Source organism: Cephus cinctus, unplaced genomic scaffold (genome assembly GCF_000341935.2).
Source record: "Cephus cinctus unplaced genomic scaffold, Ccin1 Ccin1_scaffold0303, whole genome shotgun sequence".
NCBI lineage: Eukaryota > Metazoa > Arthropoda > Insecta > Hymenoptera > Cephidae > Cephus > Cephus cinctus.
In genome coordinates, this window is record NW_014333006.1 from 261,661 (window position 1) to 283,349 (window position 21,689).

Genomic DNA, 21,689 nt, shown 5'->3' on the forward strand with positions numbered 1-21,689 from the left:
ACCTAATGATCAAATAGTAAAGCTAGACGAATATAACGTGTCGCAATTCTGAAAAGATTTCGAAAATATAGTTCCACTAAGTAGATTCTAATAAGATTCCTGCAAAAAGTTCCAAAATTTTAGAAGCATTAACACTAGAGCAATAAACTTGTAAAAATTACAGATTTCAGTCTATAGACGTCATATGTGAGATGCGCTGTTGGATATAAGCGCCGCGTGTTTGGCATGTTTTGTTACTGAGCGTTTCGCAGTGAAAGAGCTAATTGATCATATGATAAAACAGGTAAGAATCAATAATCACTATTCATACTTACCGATTGCTGCGACCAAAGCTACATTTAGGCTGGACGCTGAAAATAAATTAGTCTCTTAATTATCTGCAATCTAGTAATCGTACATAGAACACGAAAACATGAAAGCCTAGATTTTTATTATAGTATCACGTAAGTCGACATACGATTGTTTGATCATTGTTAAAAGTTTATTTATTTTATATCGCACAACAATGCAACACCACGAAGCGTCCAGTGCCTCGGATTGTAATCTGTTTCAAAATCAATCGAACCAACGTATTTCTGATCTGTTCTTTGCGGTTTTCTGTAGATAGGACATTCGTATAATTTCGGATCCTTTCCCGCAGTGGTGTTTATCGCATAGATATAGATAACTGACATCTGCTCATAAAGAACCTTTGGTTTACTTTCAACTAATTTTCCCGATTTTCGATCAAGAGACGCTCCCTCTAGAAATAATCCATGGACGTAGACGCCCTCTTGCGGTGGCTCCTTGACGTCTTCTTTGTTGTATCGCGTTATCAGATTTTGCAGAACTACAGAGTCCAAGGCCCATCCTTTGTGAGCTCTCGTGACTTCCTATTAAAGGAAGAGAATCATGAAATTAATTTTTTTAGTTTCGTATAAATGCTACTTCACAATTTTATAATATTATAGCGAAAACCAACTTGTCGCATCGCAGTCAAGAAACCTTGAGGATTGAAAAAGCCCGTCATCCAGAAGACGCTTGGGCGGCCATTATTGCACCATTGCCGAAACTGATGATCCCTTTCCAAAAGTTCGGTATACCAAAAACCAAGTGTTGCCGATTCCCAGGAAACCTTGAGCCACCTTTCTGGAATACGCGCGTCATACATGGCATCCAAGGATTTCCGTAAACCTTGACTCATAACTATAGTACCATCTATAGCTAATTTTAAATCAGTTAAGGTTGTGTGAACCTCACTTATCACTCTGGTTATCCTGCAACATTTAAAAGATTTCTCAATTATTTTCAATTAATTCAATGTATAATCGACAGTACTGTTGCCAAAAGTATAAGGAAAAAAATAAATTACATAAAAATAAAATATTCGAACAAACAGATATGCTGTGATTCACGACTGGCTAAATCGTGCGGTCGAATCTTATGCGTTAACTCTTGTAAAACAAATTAATTTCACACGCAAAATTTTTAATCTGGAAATATTCGACAATTGCAAATATTACTGTTCTATCCAGATCCCTGGACACAGACGTACGACATTATTTCTTCAATTTTTCTGCGTGTGCATTTTGAAACCAGAAATCAACAAATATCGTGCAGCATCTTCCATGCGATCGTGCTTAAAAAGTCTTCGTAATCATTTAAAAATGACAGTAATGAGAATTTAACGTTTATCTATTTCTATATGTGATACTAACCTATCTATTTCCTGCCTTAAAAATATATTCATGGGGAACAATGCTCCCATTCTCTGCAATGCCTCTCGGACTTCAAAAGCATTGTATTGTTGGGGCAATTTTGCCAACATGTCTTCGGCCAATTTATAAACAACGCTTTCTCGGGTCTCCCCGCCCTGAGCGCCACCTTCTTTCGGCTGTACATTGAGAATGGTGTCCAAAATACCCTTGGCTGTATTAATCTGATAGGTAATATCAGCATTTGAGTGAAGACCAAAAACTTCGGGCGTGTCGGTAGCGGGCAATCCATTAATATAATCGATATATCCCTGAAGACTTCGAGTTTGAGGAACCCTGTAGCCACGATAAAATTCAAATCCTGGCCGAAGAAGCACGTCGCAGAACCAAACGTGCGTGAAGGTAGTCAGAAGACGTTTGTCAAAGTCGTCGGTAACTCGACCACCGTACTGAACCTTGAACCAGAGAATTTTATGAAACGCATTAATCTTAAAAAGAAATTCAACTATAGCAAAACAATACCTCTCCAAGCATGTAACAAACGGTAGGCCAGGATACGCCTTTCTTAGGATCCATGTCGTCCAAGTGATTCTGTATGAACTGTATGGACGCTGCAAAATCCGCTTGATTAAATTCGTATGGCACGTTCCAACCTAGGGGACCAAATTTTCTACGTTCCTGTACAACGGTGTGTAAAAATGCAACGGCGTATAACAATGGCGGCCATTGTGGTTGTGTACTGTAATCCAAAGCATCCTGCGTGACACCGTGATAAGTCCTTTTCAAGCTAGCGCGAATGCCTTGAGGTGGTTCATTCGTAAATTTTATTGCCATCTGAGACAAGTTAATAAAATTATACGGACGAAGAATTGAAATTAAATGTAATTAGAAAATGAGTTATTGCAACTGATACCTGAAGTAGACCGATAGGGAATTGAGCATGCACTTCAGTAGTCATCCATAGTCGAAATGATTCATTGATATTATCGGTTTCTACAAGAGCGTCCATTGCTTCGGTACAAAACGGAAGTGACAGATGTATATTTTGCAAAAGTACCCAACCTCCGCAGGTCATGGCATCATTGATCATTCTACGAGCGTGAAATTCTTGACCTTGGCCCATAGATACCGATCTTAGCGCTGCAACGGAGAAAGTTCGCGAAAGTTTACAAGCCTTCGGTAAATCAGATTTTTCGATTGCAATAAAAAAAAAATTAACGACTCACGTGCTGATTTTTGCTTGGCTAACGCAGTGATCTGTGGACTAGGATCCGAACCAACGGACAGTATACAAATAAGTGGAGTCCTTGGTTCAGATTCCAGCCAGGTTGCCTCCAGATCCAAAATCCTGGCTTCTCCATATTCTTTACCAAGAGACTCAATGATGTATTTCCTTGCTTGCGACAGAGTACGATCAGGACTCCAGGATCTAATTAGGAGCAGCTTCCTGAAGACGTCAAGACTCTTTTGATAGCCACAAGGCAGTTCCTCTTCTTCAGGTTTCTCCTTCTCGTACCAATGTTTCCATTCTTTCTCATTGAATTCAATCTTCGTCAGCACCTCGGAGAAGACCTCGAGTTTGTTTATCTCCACCAGATTCAGCCACGTTATGTCCAGGATCCACTTGAAGGGTTTGGGTGCTACCGCATTAAGATCCAAAGACGCGCCGCCCTTGATAAAGGCCATAAATTCAGCATGAGATATCGCACCTCGGTGACAGTCTATTTTCATAGCCAGCATCAGGGTGAAGAGGGGTTTGTGTCTCTCGTAGAGACTCCTCAGGGTGAATCCCCAGACTTCGTACGTCAGATGACGTAGGATGATGTCGATGCGCTCGCTGGTGATGTTGCTCTTGGCGGACTTGGTGATGGAGGCGTCGAATATCGTTAGGAATTGTTTTAAAGAGTTTTGGTACATGACGTTCACGTTGCTCATTTCCACGATCAAGAAGTAGAGGATGGACCCTCTTGCCGCTACTGCTCTGAACTCTTCTCTGGCTACAGTGATCTTCCTCTCGGTCAACGCGGACACCTGGAGTTTCTCGTTAACGGATTCCGCTGTAGATTTCGTCTCACGAAGAACTCCTATGAGGGCTTCATCATCCACCAGTGAACCTTCCGAGGATGTTAATCTATGAAGCAGAGTGCTCTCCAGCTCTTTCATTGATCGTTGATTGGTCATTACTGATTCAAATAGAGCAACGCGTTCAGCCTCCAGATCAGCCTTTTCCATTAGGATCACTCGACCTAGTAGCTGATCCTCCAAACCCTGCATAGTCACAGTGAAATCGATAATTGAGGTCTTGGCTGATATCTCAGGACTATAAGCAGGATTTGGTAACTTGGTTGTTATGTAGAGCATGAATCCAGGCATGACGTCGCACTCTTTGTCACCTACAATCACTTTTTCTATGGATCCAGATTTTATGAAGTTCTTCTCGAGCACGTTGTCGATTACGGGATCTAGCTCTTCGGCAACGTCCTCGATCAACAGTGGTCTTCCAAGCGATAAACTGTCCTCCAGGTGAGTCCTGAAGTATTTGTGATTCAGAGATGTAATTTGTAACTCGTTTGAAGCCTCCTTATTCTTTATCCACATTTTACCCTGGTTCTGCGGATCCACCAGCAATGGGTATGACGATGATTTAGTGACGATCAAAGCGTTCTGCACTGATAATTCGTCATTCGGTAGACCTTGAAGCGTCCATTCGGAAACTGTGGCCGTGTCAACGAGCATGTTAGTGATGTTCAAATTTTGAGTAAATGGGATATTTCGGATCGTCAAAATTTCCATCCAAGAGATCACCAAGCCTGCTCTATATTGCTGATTGTATGGTCCACAGTAAGATAGAAATCCAGTTGCCAATAAAACATCTCCAACTAGTCTACCTAGTTGAACCTTAAACTCTCCAGACTGTTCGGTCCACCTGATCTTCTCACCGCCTAATCCATTAATCAAAGCCGTGGCAGCGGTCATTTTTCTGAGACAAACATTGGCTGCGTCCGTTAATCTTTGTTTCTCCGAAACCGCAGCATCGTATTGTTCCTTTACAGCTTGCAGCGCCATCTCTCTCTCGGATAATTCCCTCTCAGCATTTGCCAGGTCCTCCATAGCTACCTTGAGTCTCGCTTCTTGTAAAGTGAGATTTGCCTTTAGAGGAAGGACTTCCTTGTTCACCGAGTGGAAGAACGCCATTGCTTTGGTCCAGGACAAGAGTCCTGCCACGTCACCACAGACTCTTCTGGCAGTCTCCATATTATAGTCCTCCATTTTGAAATAGGGTTGTAAAAGCTCGACCATTTCATTATTAATAATGTCCTTAGGGTAGTTTTGTAACTGTAAAAGGAAGGTAGTACTCGCCATCATTTTAAGGGATTCGGCCCAGGAGGGCTTAGGACATGATGCGGTTGTGTCTGGTACAATTGGACCCAGTTTTCTCTGAAACAAGATCAGGACGCAGTCCATGATTCTCATGATCAGATGAGGAGGTCGACCCAGTTTTCTAACAGTCGCTATGTGAGCTGGTTTTATTGTGTTTAAGGCTGCTTCCGCTTCCTCAAGAGCTGGTTTCGCAGCTTCCAACTTTTGTTCCGCCAGTGCTTTCTCTTCAGCTATACATCCAACCAATTGTTCCGCCTTCTCTTTGACCTTTTGAACCTGATTCTTAAAGGTCTCAGCCTGCATGGCTCTTTCAGTCACTTCCAGTAATACAGTTTCAGCTTTCTGGGATGCCTGAGCCAATTCCTGCTCCATCAGAGCCAGGTCTCTCTTCAGCAATTCCACGGATATAGAAGCTTCCTCTAACTTAGCTAAACCAGTGTCCATCCTCTTGGCACCTTCACCCAGTTCGTGCTGCTTTGTACGATAAATATTCTTGTAGCCCCCGATGAAGTTCAGGTAAGACTTTGGTGTGACATGGGTGGCTCTTCTGAAACGTTGAAAGTACTCAGTGGAAGTTTCAGCGACTACATCCTGTATAGAACCCAGGGCGTTCACTAAGTGACCTTTGACTTCTGGTGTACAAGCGATTTCAAAATCATGGAGGAAATGCTGAGCTACCAGAATCAGAGCGTCTTTAGGCCAGGGTTGAAACCAGTCTATAGTGCAACCGGATATTAGAGCTGGGAATCTTTGCGCCCTGTTCCTGAATTTCTCACCCACCGGTGAGAAACAGAAGACTACATGGAGGTTCTGGCACGTCCTCTGAAGGAAATATTCCATCACGAGCTCATTGTTCAGTGTCCTCTTTGGATTCTCTCTTTTAAGAGAGGGTGTCAGTTCTGATATTATCTCAGCCTGCTCGTCACGAGTAAAGAGATTGCTGATAACACCAGAGCTGAGAATGTTATTCAGGTACTCAAGGAAGCCTTCCTCTTTAATGTCAAGGTCAGTGAAAATAAAAGTGGTGCCCTTACCCTGAGCACCACACGAACGGTACAGGAATTTCAAGTCCTCCAGAAAATTCGTTACGTTGTACGACCTCGTCAGTGCTATTTGAAACGTCTTGTAGCCAGCTATAAATGATGACAATTTAGTTAAACTTTGCTTCCCGGAACCACCCACACCGACCAGCATCACGTTTCCCCTGGGATGTCTTATGACCCTTGAAATCTTCACCAGGTGCAACATGGCGTCCGGGAAGAAGACCAGATCCATTCCAGCTCCACGTTGCATCTCATTGTACTGCGATAAGAACATCTCTAGTCTATCCTTGAGAATTTGTTGGTCGAACACAGGCTCGTACACTTTTGGTAGTTCCATGTCCGCATCCTCACCTTCCTCTCCGGTGGGTTCCGGTGCGTCCCTTAATAATAATAAAAATACATCACAAATTAGATTTTTTAAATTGAATTTGCGTCAGATATCTCACCTCATAAAGTCCACGAATGCCGGTTCAGGTTCCACCATCTGAGTAAAGCGTTCACCAAGAACTTCTTTAATAACGAGTACCAGTTCTTTATCCAACCAGTCTTTGTCCGACTGCAACGTGAACCTGTCACTGAAGACCCGTGTGCACTCGTGCTTCCACAGAAGCATTAAAATACTTTCCCTTTCGATGACGGTCGAGAGAGTGCCTACCATTCCCTGCCAAATACGAGAGAGGTCGCGGAGACTGAAGACGTAGTGAAACTTGGCAGGAGTAGGTAACAATTTAGCACGGGTCCGCTGCCACAGTATTCTGGTCAGTGGTACCAACTTCTTGACGAGACTTCTGATCTCCGTTGAAAATCCTCTCTTGGAATTGTAGTGACCTTCGCCGAGGACACTGAAGATCCTATCGATGGAGGAGTCGTTTGGTAGAGTACAATTGAAGATGCAGAACTGTCTCTTGAGTCTGGATGGTATATCGTTTCTTCCACCACCTGGTTGACACATGGCGCCGAGAAACGTGACGTCTACGATTGTCGTGAAGTCACCTGGTTTCTCCAGGGAGTAGAATCCTTTCATATCCATCGTCTGTCTTACAATCTCATTAGTGACCTGATCTCCCCATTCGTTTATCTGGGGTAGATTAATGTCATCTATGAAAACCAACATCTTCTTGCCACCTGGCGGGCCGAACGTGCTGCCCATACGTTTCTCAATGTAGCTTTCAATAGTCTTTTGGAATTGATATGACGTTGTTGCTGAGCTGAAGTTGAAGGATCTACCGAGAGTGGTCTCAGGATTAGCCTTCTTCATGTATGACTTCATCATCACCGTTTTCGCCGAGCCCTGCTCTCCAATCAGCAGGACAGCCCTGTCCTGTCGTCCTATAAGATCTATCAGATACTGAATCCTTACATTATCTGGTATGGGTATAAGGATGCTGCTATAATCCGGAGTGGCATAATCGGGATAAATGTAATTAGTGACCATCGTGGTCCAGGTATCCCACTTTCCCTTTTCATTCACCATGAAATCAAAAACTGTCGCATTTGGATACTTTTCCGAAGTAGGAAGATCAAAATTCTCCATGTTCTGTCGCAGGTACTCGTCGTATTTGCGACGATCCTCAGTCTCTAGAAGAGCACCAATTCCCCAGACCAGGGCGAAGACGTATAACCGTTGTAGATGATCCGGGGTCATTGGCTGTGGCTTGTCCTTCTCTATGTCATCATCGTCTTCATCAACCTCTACGGGTATCTCGGGAGGGACCAAGCCTTCTAAAAGACATAACATTTGACGTACTATGTTGCACTGTAAAACCTTAATGGCCAGCAGTAACGTTTGTGTACTCCAGGCGTAGGTCGACGCAAAGGAATCGTTAAAAGCCTTCTCAAAAACTTCCTCTTCCAATGTAGTGCGTCTTTTGAGCCACGCAGTCACTACCGGCTTCCAATCCAAACCGGAAGAGCTCATATAGACCATCCCATTTCGTGAAACAGTGGCGGGACTAGCATTGTCTATATTGTGCGGTTCGAAAATGATCTTGCAGGTAGGCGCCATAGCTAATCTGTCGCCATTGGCTAAGGTCAGGGTTTTATTGTCGTCAAGGACCGAATTAAGGTTTTCGATCCAAATACTATCGACTGGTCCATCCAGCACGAGCCAGACGTACTCTCCCTTTTTCAATTTCAAGGTCTTACGCCATAACGCTGAAAATATTCCATCGGTCCAGTCATTAGTTGCTACGTCCAATCGTCCAAACATCTGCGCTGCTGTTATGCTCTTTGGATTCATTCGCATTTCTCTGGATGGAATGATCATTCGTTATACTTGCCATACCGAGTGATTTATGCTCTTGTTTCTGACTTCACTCACCTGTGACTATCACCGCACTGAGTCAGTGCTCTCATCAGTATCTGGATGCAAGTGGTCTTCCCTGCACCAGTTGGACCTAAAGTCATTATGCCATGTCTGACTCGTTGTGTTTCGTACAATTGGATTAGTTTAAGAACCCACGGTGGATGATAAACAAAACCAGCTTCTTGAACTTGCTGATCTATGGCTGCTTCTAGGGTAGGATAAGAAGTCTTTTCGAGAGCCTGATTAGGAAAGAGATCTGCCACCAATGATATGAATAATGGCTCATCTTCATCTGTTCAATCGAAATGACATTTGTTACTGATTAATATTGTTAAACAAAAATATTATTAGACGTTACAATAAATGTCTATGCAAGATATCATTTGCATGTATTATCAGAGTTTTATGAACGCCCAAGGGAATATTTCTATAGTCGATCACTAGTATAGTTTTTATTATGAAAATTGATGATTTACCTATCAACTTTGACAGATTCATATCTCTGAGTACTCTCATGACTATGGTGCTCTCTGAATCTTTGGAATTTACTCTTTTAGATGCTCCTAGGGTTCTAAGAACCGAGAGAATGTTCCTTAGTCCAAAATCATAGTGAACCTGGAAACATCATATTGTATCACGTGATCTAGCTAAAGAGTATCATAAGTTTTCGACTACCTGTTTAGTAAGTTGCTCCTCGCACAATTTATAAAGAGTATAAAACTTTCTAGCTAACGTGATATTTTCCAAGAATCCACAACTAGCCAATTTCACTCTGATGATGATCTGTCTGTCTGGTACCATCATAGCGACGGTACGAAATTGTATCTTTAGATTTTCCGGAAGTTCCTTCCTACCCGCATATCCTGGATTCTATGAAATAACGAATTACCAAGCATATCTCCACCACGCTTCGGATACCTATTTTGAAGTGGAGTGAAGTCCACGGAAATAATTACCATCGTTATAAATATACCCAACTCTGGGCACAGGTCTATCTGATCACCGTCGGTAAAGACGAATTGCTTCTTCTTTTCCTTCTTTGCAGCCAGGACAACCGCGACCTGCTGCGCTGCTACAGAGAGGACTGGCAATTCGATCCTATTAAATTCGTCAAAACATCCCCAGGATCCACTCTGTGCCAATCCTTTATAAATACGACCCAATCCTCTGTAGTCCATTTGATCGGAACAGTTGAACACCACCACGTACTTGGCCAATGTCTTCCCCATATCTTTTACGGTTTCTGTCTTTCCGGTTCCTGCCGGTCCACATGGTGACCCACCCATTGACATGGCCAGTGCTTGAGCTAGAGTGATGTAGCACCTGTAGTAAAGAAGCAAGGCGTTTATAAAGTTGTCAAGAAAAAACTATCTACTTGAAAGAGGTATTCTGTGGTTGTTCTATGTATTTCTTTTAATAAATCCTTCTGTATATTCTACCTGTCGGTCAATGGAGTGATAACCAGACGCTCCGTGCAGCCAAGATATTCATTTTGATACGTGAATTGAACGTCAGTGATGGATATGGCTGTCTTGTCCAAGTCCTCTTTGAAATAAAACCGACATTGCTTTAGCCACTCGAAATCGTTAACTGATCTGACGTTCATTCGACACTGTCATTGAAAACAAATAATCAGCGTTGATATTTAATATTCTTATTAAAAATTATTAGCCGTATTATTGTTAGTTAATTTTACCAGAATATCGAAAATGTCACGTTGATGTACATGGATTGTGATCAAGGTTTCGAATTTGGTTCTGTCGATTTTTGTCAAATCTCTGGTAGTTTGGTCAATTAGTGTATTTAGCAGTTCCAAAAATCTGTTGTTTGTTTCACCCATTATTTTTTTATCCGCTCTCGCTTGCATCAACGCTAATTCAGCATCCCTGGTCCAGATCATCTGAATACCTAATATTCCCACTTGTGCTGGCATTTTCTCCAAAAAGCCAAGGAGATTGAAATTCTGATCATTTATCATTCCATTGGATTGCCGTATAATTGAGTGAATAGACTGTTGAGACGTTTGAAGAAGCTGCATCAGCCAGGTCTCTACCGATCCTTCAGCTCTTACTGCTCTTTCCAGCTAGATATGGTATTAAGATTGTATAAGAAAATTTCAAAAATTTTGGTAAAATAACATTGGATAATAATAATAAAAAAATGTTTAATCATCACCGCAATAGTTTCTCCCTCCGATGAGACAATTGCGGTCATCTTATTATATTCAATATCGTGAAATTTCACATATCTAGTGTTATCAAATATAGATAACAAATGATTCTGTATGGTATGCGAATCGGATGCCTGTCCCAGAATCTCAAGAAGTGCTGGATCCGATACAAAGAAGAATCTTGGGAACATCATCCGTTTCTTCTCCAAGTACCTGAATAGAAACAATTAGTTGTAAAAGTGTAAAAGGAAAAAGAATATTAATTTATAGACTTTTAACCCATAAGCATAAGTATACCAAAGGCATCTTAGAACCGAACGCTAAGGTTCAGCGATGAAAGGTCAATAGTTAACCATAAAATTTACCCGCTTAATGATTTTTGACACAGCTCGAGCTGTTCCTGAAGATGTGGCAAAAGTTGTTTGAGTAAGTCATCGCCAACACAACATGGCACGACACCAGGAGTTTCGTGTGCACGTTGCATAATTTTCTGCCAACTCTTATCAATTTTACTGAATCTTTTGGCCTCTTTGGGCAATTGTTTAGCTATGTCACCGCCCACGAAGACAGCCTCGAGGTAGACCCACATATTCTGAACGAGGAGCCATCTCTCAAGTATTTCATTGGTGTTAGAGAGGTCAGTGACCCACTGTTGTATCTGCTTCCTGAAAGGTGCATTATAGCGATTGGACATAAGGGATCCAAGAACCATTAGACTGTCCTCCAGTTGCCCGATAGTTTCCGCAGTGGTGTCACCCCGTAGCAAGAGTTCACCTCTATTATTAAAGGTCATAAAGGTCAACTCGTGAGCGGACCATTCGTTCACGACCTGCCTCAACTTGGCCTCGATATCCCTCTCCTTCATTGCCGATATACAGATGTCCTCTATGTCCTCCTTGTATTTAAGAAGCGGCGCCTCCAATATATTTTTTAAGCAGAACCCTTCGCTCTCGAGGTCAAACGTATGACCTGTGACCTCGACTATTCTCTGCCAGTGACGCGGCTTCATTGCCTTGTTCGCCATTAATTCCAGAAGGGGGCACATGTCGTTAAAGTCGTCTATTGTCTTTTTAAGTGCGAAAAACGCCGGCCATTCCTTGAGGCCTTTGGGCAGTTTGCGACAGCGATTTTGAAATTCCATAAGCTCGTTGTTTATGTCTTCTATGTTAACCTTGCGGAATTATAAATATTTCTTTATGTTACAAAAACATTAACAAGGATATCCATACGTGATAGCAATTTTTCATAGAGCTTACCTCGCCCCACGGTATATCGTAGTAACTGCTGACTCTGTCGATAACATCGTTGTACAACTTGTACAGCTTCTGCAGAAGGTTCAGCTCTTTTCTAATCTGCGACAGCTCGGGGTAGTCTGTCGTTGGAAGACCAAAAAGTTCTTCGCCGCTCTGATAGGTCTGTAGCTTTCGCCACATGCCATCGAATCTGTTCTGAAACAGTATCTGCCTATCGGATGCTTCTCTAGGTGTCAGCCCAGGCTGCATTGGTCCAGAGCATCTGTACTCCTCGCAGTAAGCTTCGTTGTCGATTCGGAATTTTTCTAGGTTGTTCCTTAGCTCTTCCTCGAACTGAGGTTGTAAAGTCAATAGGAGGACGTGGCTGTCCAAGGCACGACCTTGAAGCTGTTGCCACGTGTATCTGAGGTTGTCGACTTGCTCCAAACACTCGCGATCGACTGGGACTTCGTATCTGGTGACGATGTTGAAGGCTTCTTCTATTGGGTCTATGCGGAGTTCCATGTCCACTTCTTGCTCGCGGATCTTCTTCAGGGTATCCATTATTAGACGCACGTCATCCAGGTCACGTATCTGTCGATCCAATTTACGCTCCATTTCGTTCATCACTGCGTAAACGTACTCCATTTCTCTACGATACTTCTTCTTCATGGCTTGGCCTATTTTTCGAGTAGATCCTGAGAATGTTATAATTTAGGTTATTTTAAATTGAGTCAATAGACTCTTAGTGTTTTTTATTATTTTTTTTATTCACCTTTGATCTCCGTATAAAGACCATATTTCAGTTTTTCAGTTGACACGACAATGGACGTTCCAAAATACATCATGTCCGGGTCGGTTGATAGTCTATCTTCTAATTCACCATGTTTTCGTAATATTGTTTCGAATTCGGGGAGTGAAATTTGCAAAAGTTCCCTGACACTGCGTTCATTTTTCCAAAGGAATTTGTACGGTTTCCATCGATCCAAAAAATTGGTCAAATCCTGATCGAAGAATTTCAAAATTAGTTTATATCATATTTTGTACGCTTCTAATATCCGGTTATATAGTGTACTTATGCAATATTGGCCCACCTGGCGCAGCTCCTGCGTACAGGTGCTCAGCATCGACAGCATCTTGATGACCTCCTTGTTCTCCATGACCAAACTGTGAAAGTTTCTCTGCTGAACAGGAAATGCCGGTTTGTCCTCCGAGATGATCCTGTAGAGTCTCTTTCTCCTGATCTTGGGGTCGTTCAAATCGACGTTCTGCCGTTCAGTGACGACCTGGGTTCGCATCGTGATGTCTATCAGATATTTTTCAAGTCCAGGGCGCTATGAGCGCAGAAGGAACGTCTTGGCTACATGAAAGAAGTGCCAAGACAAGCGGTGCATGCAGAGTGGGGTGCAGAGAAAACGCAGACATGGCAGTTATAGAGAGGCAAGAAGATTCAGAGGAAAATAAATAACCGCAGACGTTTAATTCTTGAGAGTCAATCAATCTTAGAAATTTTATTTATGAAAGAATTTCCATGGGCTGCGCAATATAATCATGCAATTTTATAAAATTATTATCCATTGGAAATTCACATTCAATCGTGGTCCAAATTACAAAGTTAATATTAAAAAAGGGGTTTCCAACGCGATACGTAGAAATGGGTATGTTCGAACAGGAAACAAGCGACATAGGGTAAGTTCAATAAAATATTAATAACATTAGAGTTCAGTGGAGAGTGGCAAGATTACCTTCTCTGGAACTTTGTTGCTTCCAGCATCCCACTGTGCTACGCCCTTGGCTACTGCAGCGATTTTTTTACCTGCCGTCGTCAGCGCCTCCTGGACATCCTCTAAGCTCGGCCTGACCGTCACTGCTGGTATCATCAAAATTGCGTGGAGCAGGAATACCGGATTTGGTGGTTCTTCTGTAAATGAATAATTTCTTTTGGAATAAAGTCAGTTTTGTTATTTACACTTTTCACTTTGCTCCTCTTACCGCTATCCACTTCACGAACGAATCTCTTTCTCAAAGCATCCAATGAACTTCTCGTAACCTTTATCAGCACGTCTACGACCTTTCGAGAATAGTACCTCCTCATCTCCGATACAGCGTTACGTACCATCTCTTGCATGCCTTTTGATAAGCCACCACCAGGAGTTGTCAGAAGTTGATGTGGGTTATCAAAACACGCCCAGACAACAGACCAGTCTTGCTGTTGTTGTTGGGTGGTTTCGTCAGCATTATCTTGACCATCCGAACCTAACTCAGGATTCATATTCACGATTCATAAAAATAATACTTCTCTTAGAGCGATATGCGTCACTACCTTCGTTATTAAGAAAATCGAATTGATCACTTTCGCTTGTCCCTTTGAAGGTCGCCGCCGCATTCTTCACCAGCTCAAGAACTTCTTCAACAGCCTCTTCGATCATTAAGCTCTTCCTATGTAAATCGACAGCTGCGAGTCTGCATGTTTCTTCAGTTTTTTCTATAAACTCTTCAACGTTCCAAGGTTGATATTTAGGCAAAGCGTGAAGACTGACTTTCTGCATGCTGGACAGAACTTGAAGAATTCTATCAGAATCGTACAAGTCATTACTTAATTCTCATTATTGTTGTATACATTTTTTTATTTTATCATTTCCACTCGTACCTATTCGCATATACATCGTGAACTCTTCCTATCAATATGTCAAAAGTTTTTATCTCATCTCGTGTATTTTGACAGAAATCTTTCCATCCCGGTTTTGTCCAGGTCAGACTAACAAGTGCCGGCCCCAACAGCGAAGCCACTCGTACGAGATGTGGCAAAAGAAGTGGGCGCACTTCAAGCTTCACTTTCCTCGCAGTGGCAACAAATTCTTCAATCACCAATTGCATCGAGTCTGTCACCAGAATGAAGTGGTCCCTCTTTGACAGGATAGTCAAAGCAACGATAGGTATTTCCAGTTGAAGTTTCGCAAGGCAATCAGCCTCCCTCAAAAGGAGTGTAATGCGAGATTCCAGGTTGACCTTGATCTTGCCTGTTCCTTCATCCACGGCCAATAAAGGTCTGAAGACAAAATTAATTTAAATATTAAACAGGCGACAAAATTAATCATATATATATTTTTCATATTCTAATGTATACCATATAAATACAACCTTCGAAGGCAGTCTTCAATGACCCAAGAATTTTGATGATTCCAAACATCGGATACGTCAGTTTGATATTGAAGCAATATGGCTACAGCGTTGTTATATCTTCGTACCAAATCAGCAGTCAGCGGTAAAGTTCTCAGAACAGGATGGCCAGATACAGATGCGGCCAACTCATCTAAATGTACCCTAAACACGAAAAATCGGAGAGAAAGAAGTTTATATCTGATTGCCAAGCCAAATTTCGCGTTCTGGATCGATCGGTGTCGTTAATTACTTCAAAGACTTGGCCCAGGTCAGTCTACCAGCTATGGGTGGCATGTGCCTCGGCAAGGACGGATCATCTTTTTGTCTCTTGAATAACTTCAATGTTCTTTCAATCTCTTTATCGCAATAGCGCACAACCATGTTGTATTTTTCGTCGAGTTTAGTGAGTGGAATTTTTTCGCTCACCTATATGGACCAATAAGTGCGGATTGAGAATAACGATTTTGTATGCTGACCGAATTGTGGATGTTCAGGAAAATGACCTTTTCGAATCTTGTTAAGAATCTGATGCCTTGGGGCGTCTCCCACACGTCAGCATAATTTTTTTCTATTATGCTACCTATGCTCTGCTTGAGAGTATCGGTCTTCGACATAAAAGTCTCATAATCTCTCTCGAATTCGGAATTTCTTGGATCCAAATAGTCGTATGATTTATTTGTAGCCATTCGTTTTGCTTCTTCAAATGTCTTCATAGCGTCGTCCAATGCTGTAAAGATCAGGTGATATTTATGAAAACAATGTTTTTTAATATTTATATCAAATTTATATTTACCTTCACCAAGAAGTAATCCTTCCATTCTCCTTTCGAATAGTTTCTGATAATTCTCAATGAGGTCGAACATTGTTAAAATTTGTCGAATGCGCGAACAAAACGAATCAAATCTACCGAAAACGTGAGTTTCCGAAAATGAAAATTCCTGTTCAGAAACGGCTGGAGAGCAACGTACAAGTCTGTATGTCTCTCTGTAAGCCCTTAAAAAAAAAAGAAAAAAGAAAACGTAAATATATTGTCCTTGCAATTACGACTGTATTATCTCACTAATTAATTGAAAAACTTGTATCTTACTTATTGAGTCGTAAACAATGCTTCAATTTTAATCTTACTGCAGTTCTATCTTGATTCCAAACGCTTTCACGTCCACGCTTTGTGACGTAATCCCTGCAAGCAGCGATCATTTGATTGGTGATCTTAACCATTAGCGAACTTGTTCTTTCGGAAGTATTGTAATATCGCGACACACTGTATATCAGACGAACAGTTTGCAAAAGCGATACCAATGAATCTCTCATTTTGACCTGAAAATTATAATTTTTAGAATTTCGTACATATCTATGTATTATTAAGTAATTTTCTTCTACTTTTTTTTTTTTTTTTGAAAAATCAATTTACTGGATCATCGAGATACAAGCAGTGACAACATTTCTCCATCGCTTGAATAAATTTCGCATTATCTTTGGCCTCATTGTAGCAATATGTGACCTCGTCCTCAGCATCCGCCCATTCTTTTATTAATTTTGACCGGGACACTTGAAGACATAATAAGGACATCCTTACTTCGTGATCCTGCCATAACGATATTATTATTGGACTTCATCTTCGTAATCTTTATTTCATATAACAGCTAAATATTGAATTGACTTATCTGCATAATTATTCAAACTAGAACCTGTAATTTAGCTGCAAGTTGACTGAACTGCGCACCCCTTCGCTTCCAATATTCTAATTCCTGCTGTGGTCCAGAATTGTCATTCTCACGTCTAACCTGCTTGCTCTCCAGCATAAAGTCCTTCAGCTTTTTGATCCACGATTTGACTCTCTCTTCGATTCTCAGCACGACGCCATCCTTAGCTATGAGCGTCTTGGTTTCTTCAAAGTTGTGGATGTCAGCCATCATTGATTCACCATCGTCAAAAATACTCCCTTCGTCGGCCACTTCCTCGCAGACTGTACACAAGTGATTAAGCATTTTAGAAAAAATTATCAGCGTAGACATCCCATGCATGTCCTTTGGATGTCCATCAAACATATTTTGCTATCGGAAAGAAATCATTGTAAAGCATTCTGAAATATAGTTATGAAATGACCTTTTAAGGCACTGCAGAAAGATCTGAGTCCAGGTAATAATAGACTCTTAATCATTGGGCAATCAGCTTCCTCTTCGGGGCTGGGATGGGCCAGGGCATCCATGAAGACACGATCTACTATTCGCTGGATCGAGGCTATCATGCTGACCTTATTCGTATCAATGACCCCGGTGTAGAGGTCTCTATGAAATCCTTCTTCCGGCAATTGCTTCGCGATGTTAATACTGTAGCATTGACGTGAATCATTACTGCCTTTGTAGAATTGTTTCTTGAAAGATCGTGCATAAATATTTGGTACCGTAATACAGATATTGTTTGAAAATTATTCTCATAAAATGAACATACTGTATGTGGCGTGTGTTACATACACGTACATTGCATATTTCTTAAAAGGGTGCGTATGAAAAATTTTGGAAAAATCCACGTATTTTACTTACCGAAACATATATATACAGATTCCTGTGCACGGAACCTGCCAGCCGTCAGTTAAAAATAATTTCTTCTTCGTCGGTTCTCTGGGTTCTTTGGGTTCTCTGGGTTCTTTTGTCTTTGTAATCGACGAATTAGGCCCTACGCGTGAACCCTTGACCTGTCCCTTTATCAACAAGTATTCTATTACAAAGGCCATTTTTGGTATAAAAGATTCACCAATAATCAACAACACCGGTAAGTACCAGATCGATAGATCGTACAGCTTCCGATTCTTCTATTTCCTGGTAAAACCATATAAGAGTAGATCTCACGTGTGGCAGAAATAACTGATTTATCTCATCAAGCATATCTCCATCAAATGCATGGTCCATGACCTTGTGTCTTGGAAGTGAAGTAGCATCCATCAGGATCTGGAAGACAAACTCCAGCCTAGGGTCCATCTCCCCGCGTCTCGCCTTTCTCTCGCATTCCTCCCGTCTCTTCTGCAACACCAGCATCCACATTCAAAAAATCCTGACCATCCACAACATCCAGTGTAACATCCTCAAAAATAATATTTTCTCAGTAATTAAGAACTATCCGTTATATTTGTTGATAACGAGGCTTTTAATGAGAAAGAGACCTGTAGAACATCACCGGAACCTTCTTCGTCGCTTGATCCATCCGAATTATCGGAACTGTCCTGGACCATCCGCGGACCCTGAACAAACATGACGGCATCTCCTCGACGTGCCCGTCAAAGCGAAACTGTTCAGGACGTGGAGGTGTTCCTAGGCTCGCACTCTCGGCGAGAGGCATTTGCATGGTGGGAGTGCTTGACGCGTGTGGAACAGGGGTGGCTCAGGGGCGTAAGAAATTTCTATAAAGGGTTCCATAGGGTGATATAGGCATAGCATAGAGTGCTACAGTTTATACTAAACTGTTAGACTATACTAAAGTGTTTTAGGGGAAGATTTGGTTTCCGTGCCGTGTCTGGTACCGCTTTTTATCTGTTGATACGCAAACCCTCATCACGCATCCTGGCTTATCTATAAAGAGGATCTGTAGAGGATGTATTGCTGGATATAAAATTTATTTTAAGGAATATAAAGGATATTGCAAACAAAAATATTTTTTTATCTAGAACAAGTGTATAGGTTGTGGGTGATTTAATTTCTTATTGATGATTACACTTGTAGCTATATTACATGATATTATACTATAAATCACGACGCTGCTCATGATTTAATTTAAGCTTTGCGCAATTGTCGGGAATAAATGCGCTTATGATAATTCCAATAGAAATATCCAGTATGTGATTATGCGATATCTTTGCATTACACGTGTTCCATTATAATACGTGATTTATTGCTGCTTTCACTGGCATTAGGTATACTATTCACTATCAGAATTAGATCGGCTCGTGGATATATCAGTCGGTGAATACGACTGACAGCGACGCGTGTCGCATGCAACTTCGTGATATCTAGAAATATCGTATACTTTCTGATATTGTTTAAACAAACTTATATATTTATCGTGCCGTTAATCCGGACATTGTCATTTTAATGATGACGGAGAATGTTTCTTAGTAAAATTCTTCATACGATAATTGTGTTACGTATTATAGAAGGTGGGACGAAAATCGTGGTACGATCGAAAGGTAAATGATTCCTCGTGGTAAAGTAAATTAAAAATACAGAGTGAAATATTTATTTACGGATCTTCATTTTTATGGAAATCGACTTTAAAAATAAGTTGGGTACACGCGTGGACTTCACTAAAACTCGACTTACGGAATTCGTTACAGATCACTGTTTTACTTTTGTATGTGTATAGAATATCATGATATAAGATAGTTTTAAATAATTGATTTTGTTAATTTAAGACTTGTTGAAAATGTCATATCTATTGTTGATTACAAAGTTGTGCCCGAATCAGAAAGTCACGAGAAATATCTAGGGTGACCTGAATCTACAATTTTTCAAATGCCTGGTTGACGTGGAATTGTATAGAAATATGAAAGAAAATAATGTCTCTAACAAGATTCCGTAAGTCGATTGTTAGTCAATTGCACGCATACCCGATTGATTTTTATAGCCGATTTTCTTAGAAATTAAGCCTCGTAGAGAACAAGCTTACTTTGAAAATTCGATTTACTTTTCTATCAGAAATCAGTTCCTTTTCGGTTGTACCATGTATTCCACCCCACCCTGTATATACACACACATATATATACACGTTTGCCAAAGAGATACTTTGGGAACACGAAAAATTAGGGGGCGTTCACAATAGCAAGCTAATGTTTTTTTTAAACCTTGGGACATCACAGCATTGGAGTTCTGACCTAATTTAACCTAACGAAACATTTCTAAGCCCATCACAAATACCGGATGACTAACATTGAAAAAAAATATAAACAAATTTGGTGAGACAGTCCGTTTTATGGTCCTCAAAACAGTCATTACGCTAAAAATTCTTTGAGGGCGGTCCCCAAAACAGCCACTTGTTCTCAACATAGCAACTCGTAAATGAAATCGTCCCCGAAGTATTCCCCAGCAAAAAATATAAGAGATGTGCATTACAACTACTAATATAAAACGTTCGACTATACATTAAAGTATCTTTAACCAGTTTAGAAATATTTTATTAAGAGGGCAGTCGCGTATAGCGCTTTAAAAATTGCATGCTTGTGGGATAAAAATAAAATAATTAGTGGCATTTCGCTCAAACTTGCCATGTATTTTTTTCGTGTTGAAAAAAATGTTGTTTTCGTCTATAAAATCGTATTCGTTTGTTTTTAATAAAAATATTATGCCATGAATAGCTGAAGTTGCTGGTTCACCCGAAAGCGATACTTACATAGATAAATAATGATTTTTATTTTTTTTTGTTTCAGCCCACCTGGAACAGCTGAATCACGTGCATCAGTCAACGACTGCTCCTCTAATGCGTCTCATAAAATTGCAAGTATCTAAGTGGAGAATCTGTTGGCTAAAAAATGTCTCCAAATTTTACTGATTATTCTACAACACTAGACGGTTTGCTGGGGCGGTTCCTCCCCTCAAAAGCAGGTCAATGTACGTTCTTGAATAGAATTTTTAATCTGCTGAGACAGTCTTGCAATATTTTCAATGCTTTTAACATTAAATTTACATACGCAGACGTCTTCCTTATTGCTTTATGAAAAAATTTATTTATATAAATGTCATTTTCGTGATCATACAATAGAAAAGAATATTTTAAAGTGTCTAGAGGCATCCCATAGGATAGTGAATAGTGCCTGTCTAAGCTTAGAAGGTGATTCACGGAAGTTTAACAGTCTAGGATTAACAATGAAGAAAAACACACGAAAAGTGTGAATGAAATGCATAGTAATTTTTTAAACCCAAGAAAAATTGTTTAGTTTGTTTTAGTGGTTATTTTTAATGCGTTACTAGGCGACTACCGCCTTAAGTGTATAGTAGCTTACTCTAGCTTCGTCCTCTGCCTCCGCCATCGCCAATGGGTTTGTCCTGGTTTGTTCAGAATTATTTTGAAAAACGACAAAAAAAAGATTACAAAACAAATGACTGTTTTACTTCTTTTCTACGGCGACTTTAAACAACAGACCTACGTTCGCGTATACCGCCCGCACTGTAATGCAATATTAACTACGTCAGTCCTTCCAGTCTCTCTTGCACTTCCTCTCTTTCTCAGTTCCTTTCTCTCTCTCTCTCTCTCTCTCTCTCTCTCTCTCTCTCTCTCTCTCTCTCTCTCAGCTTTACACAATTTAGCCGAATGCTAATAGTTCGAAACAAGTTCCAGCCAGCCAATCTGGCAAGAAGTTCCGTCACGAACTCCATCGATGCTTAGTTATAGAATTTATTGATTTTCATTCAGCGACAACCATTTTATCCAGTGATTTATAATCCGTCAGCATTCTCAAAAATTTAATAAAAAAAATATGCTGTACCACAAGATACATTCAAGCACAGCAAAAGTAAATTCCATAACCATCTAAGCAATATTTTATCAATCATAAATCTATCCAAAGTCCACCCAAAAAAATTTCACTGAAATTGTACTTAAAAAAGAATGCAACTAGTTTCGTACTGTCAATAGACGTTTTAAGTTTTAAAAATGAAAACATAAATTCAAAGCCTATACAAATCCCTACAGAGCCTCTGGGAGATCTGTATAGAA

At 40.7% G+C, this 21,689-nt stretch overlaps 1 protein-coding gene across 2 annotated transcripts; it reads right to left on the minus strand.

The window, feature by feature from the left end:
- Nucleotides 1-462: 462 nt before the first annotated feature.
- Nucleotides 463-21,643, minus strand: LOC107266184 (dynein heavy chain 5, axonemal). Of its 2 annotated transcripts, XM_015736421.2 has the most exons (34): nucleotides 20,977-21,643; nucleotides 17,900-18,007; nucleotides 17,768-17,806; nucleotides 17,531-17,688; nucleotides 17,094-17,317; nucleotides 16,676-16,953; nucleotides 16,399-16,572; nucleotides 16,075-16,304; nucleotides 15,781-15,980; nucleotides 15,491-15,714; nucleotides 15,238-15,413; nucleotides 14,967-15,149; nucleotides 14,476-14,874; nucleotides 14,149-14,396; nucleotides 13,818-14,081; nucleotides 13,571-13,746; nucleotides 12,920-13,111; nucleotides 12,601-12,829; nucleotides 11,850-12,523; nucleotides 10,959-11,764; nucleotides 10,599-10,806; nucleotides 10,120-10,506; nucleotides 9,863-10,035; nucleotides 9,380-9,746; nucleotides 9,099-9,293; nucleotides 8,900-9,038; nucleotides 8,439-8,715; nucleotides 6,565-8,367; nucleotides 2,921-6,498; nucleotides 2,608-2,834; nucleotides 2,217-2,528; nucleotides 1,698-2,149; nucleotides 962-1,256; nucleotides 486-872 (listed from the first exon to the last, which is right to left on the minus strand). In XM_015736421.2, the coding sequence occupies exons 1-34, from the start codon at nucleotides 21,001-21,003 to the stop codon at nucleotides 486-488; spliced, it is 13,809 nt and encodes a 4,602-aa protein (XP_015591907.1). In that variant the 5' UTR covers nucleotides 21,004-21,643. The 2 variants fall into 2 exon arrangements, with proteins under 2 accessions (XP_015591906.1, XP_015591907.1); XM_015736420.2 differs by having other exon boundaries at nucleotides 463-872; nucleotides 17,768-18,007.
- Nucleotides 21,644-21,689: the final 46 nt, after the last annotated feature.

Coding starts and splice junctions, on each gene's coding strand:
- LOC107266184 (XM_015736420.2), bottom strand. CDS start 21,003: ATGGCGGAGGCAGAGGACGAAGCTAGA. Junction 8,368..8,438: donor CAGTGCGGTGATAGTCACAG/GTGAGTGAAGTC, acceptor CATTCCATCCAG/AGAAATGCGAATGAATCCAA. Junction 2,529..2,607: donor TCCCTATCGGTCTACTTCAG/GTATCAGTTGCA, acceptor AACTTGTCTCAG/ATGGCAATAAAATTTACGAA.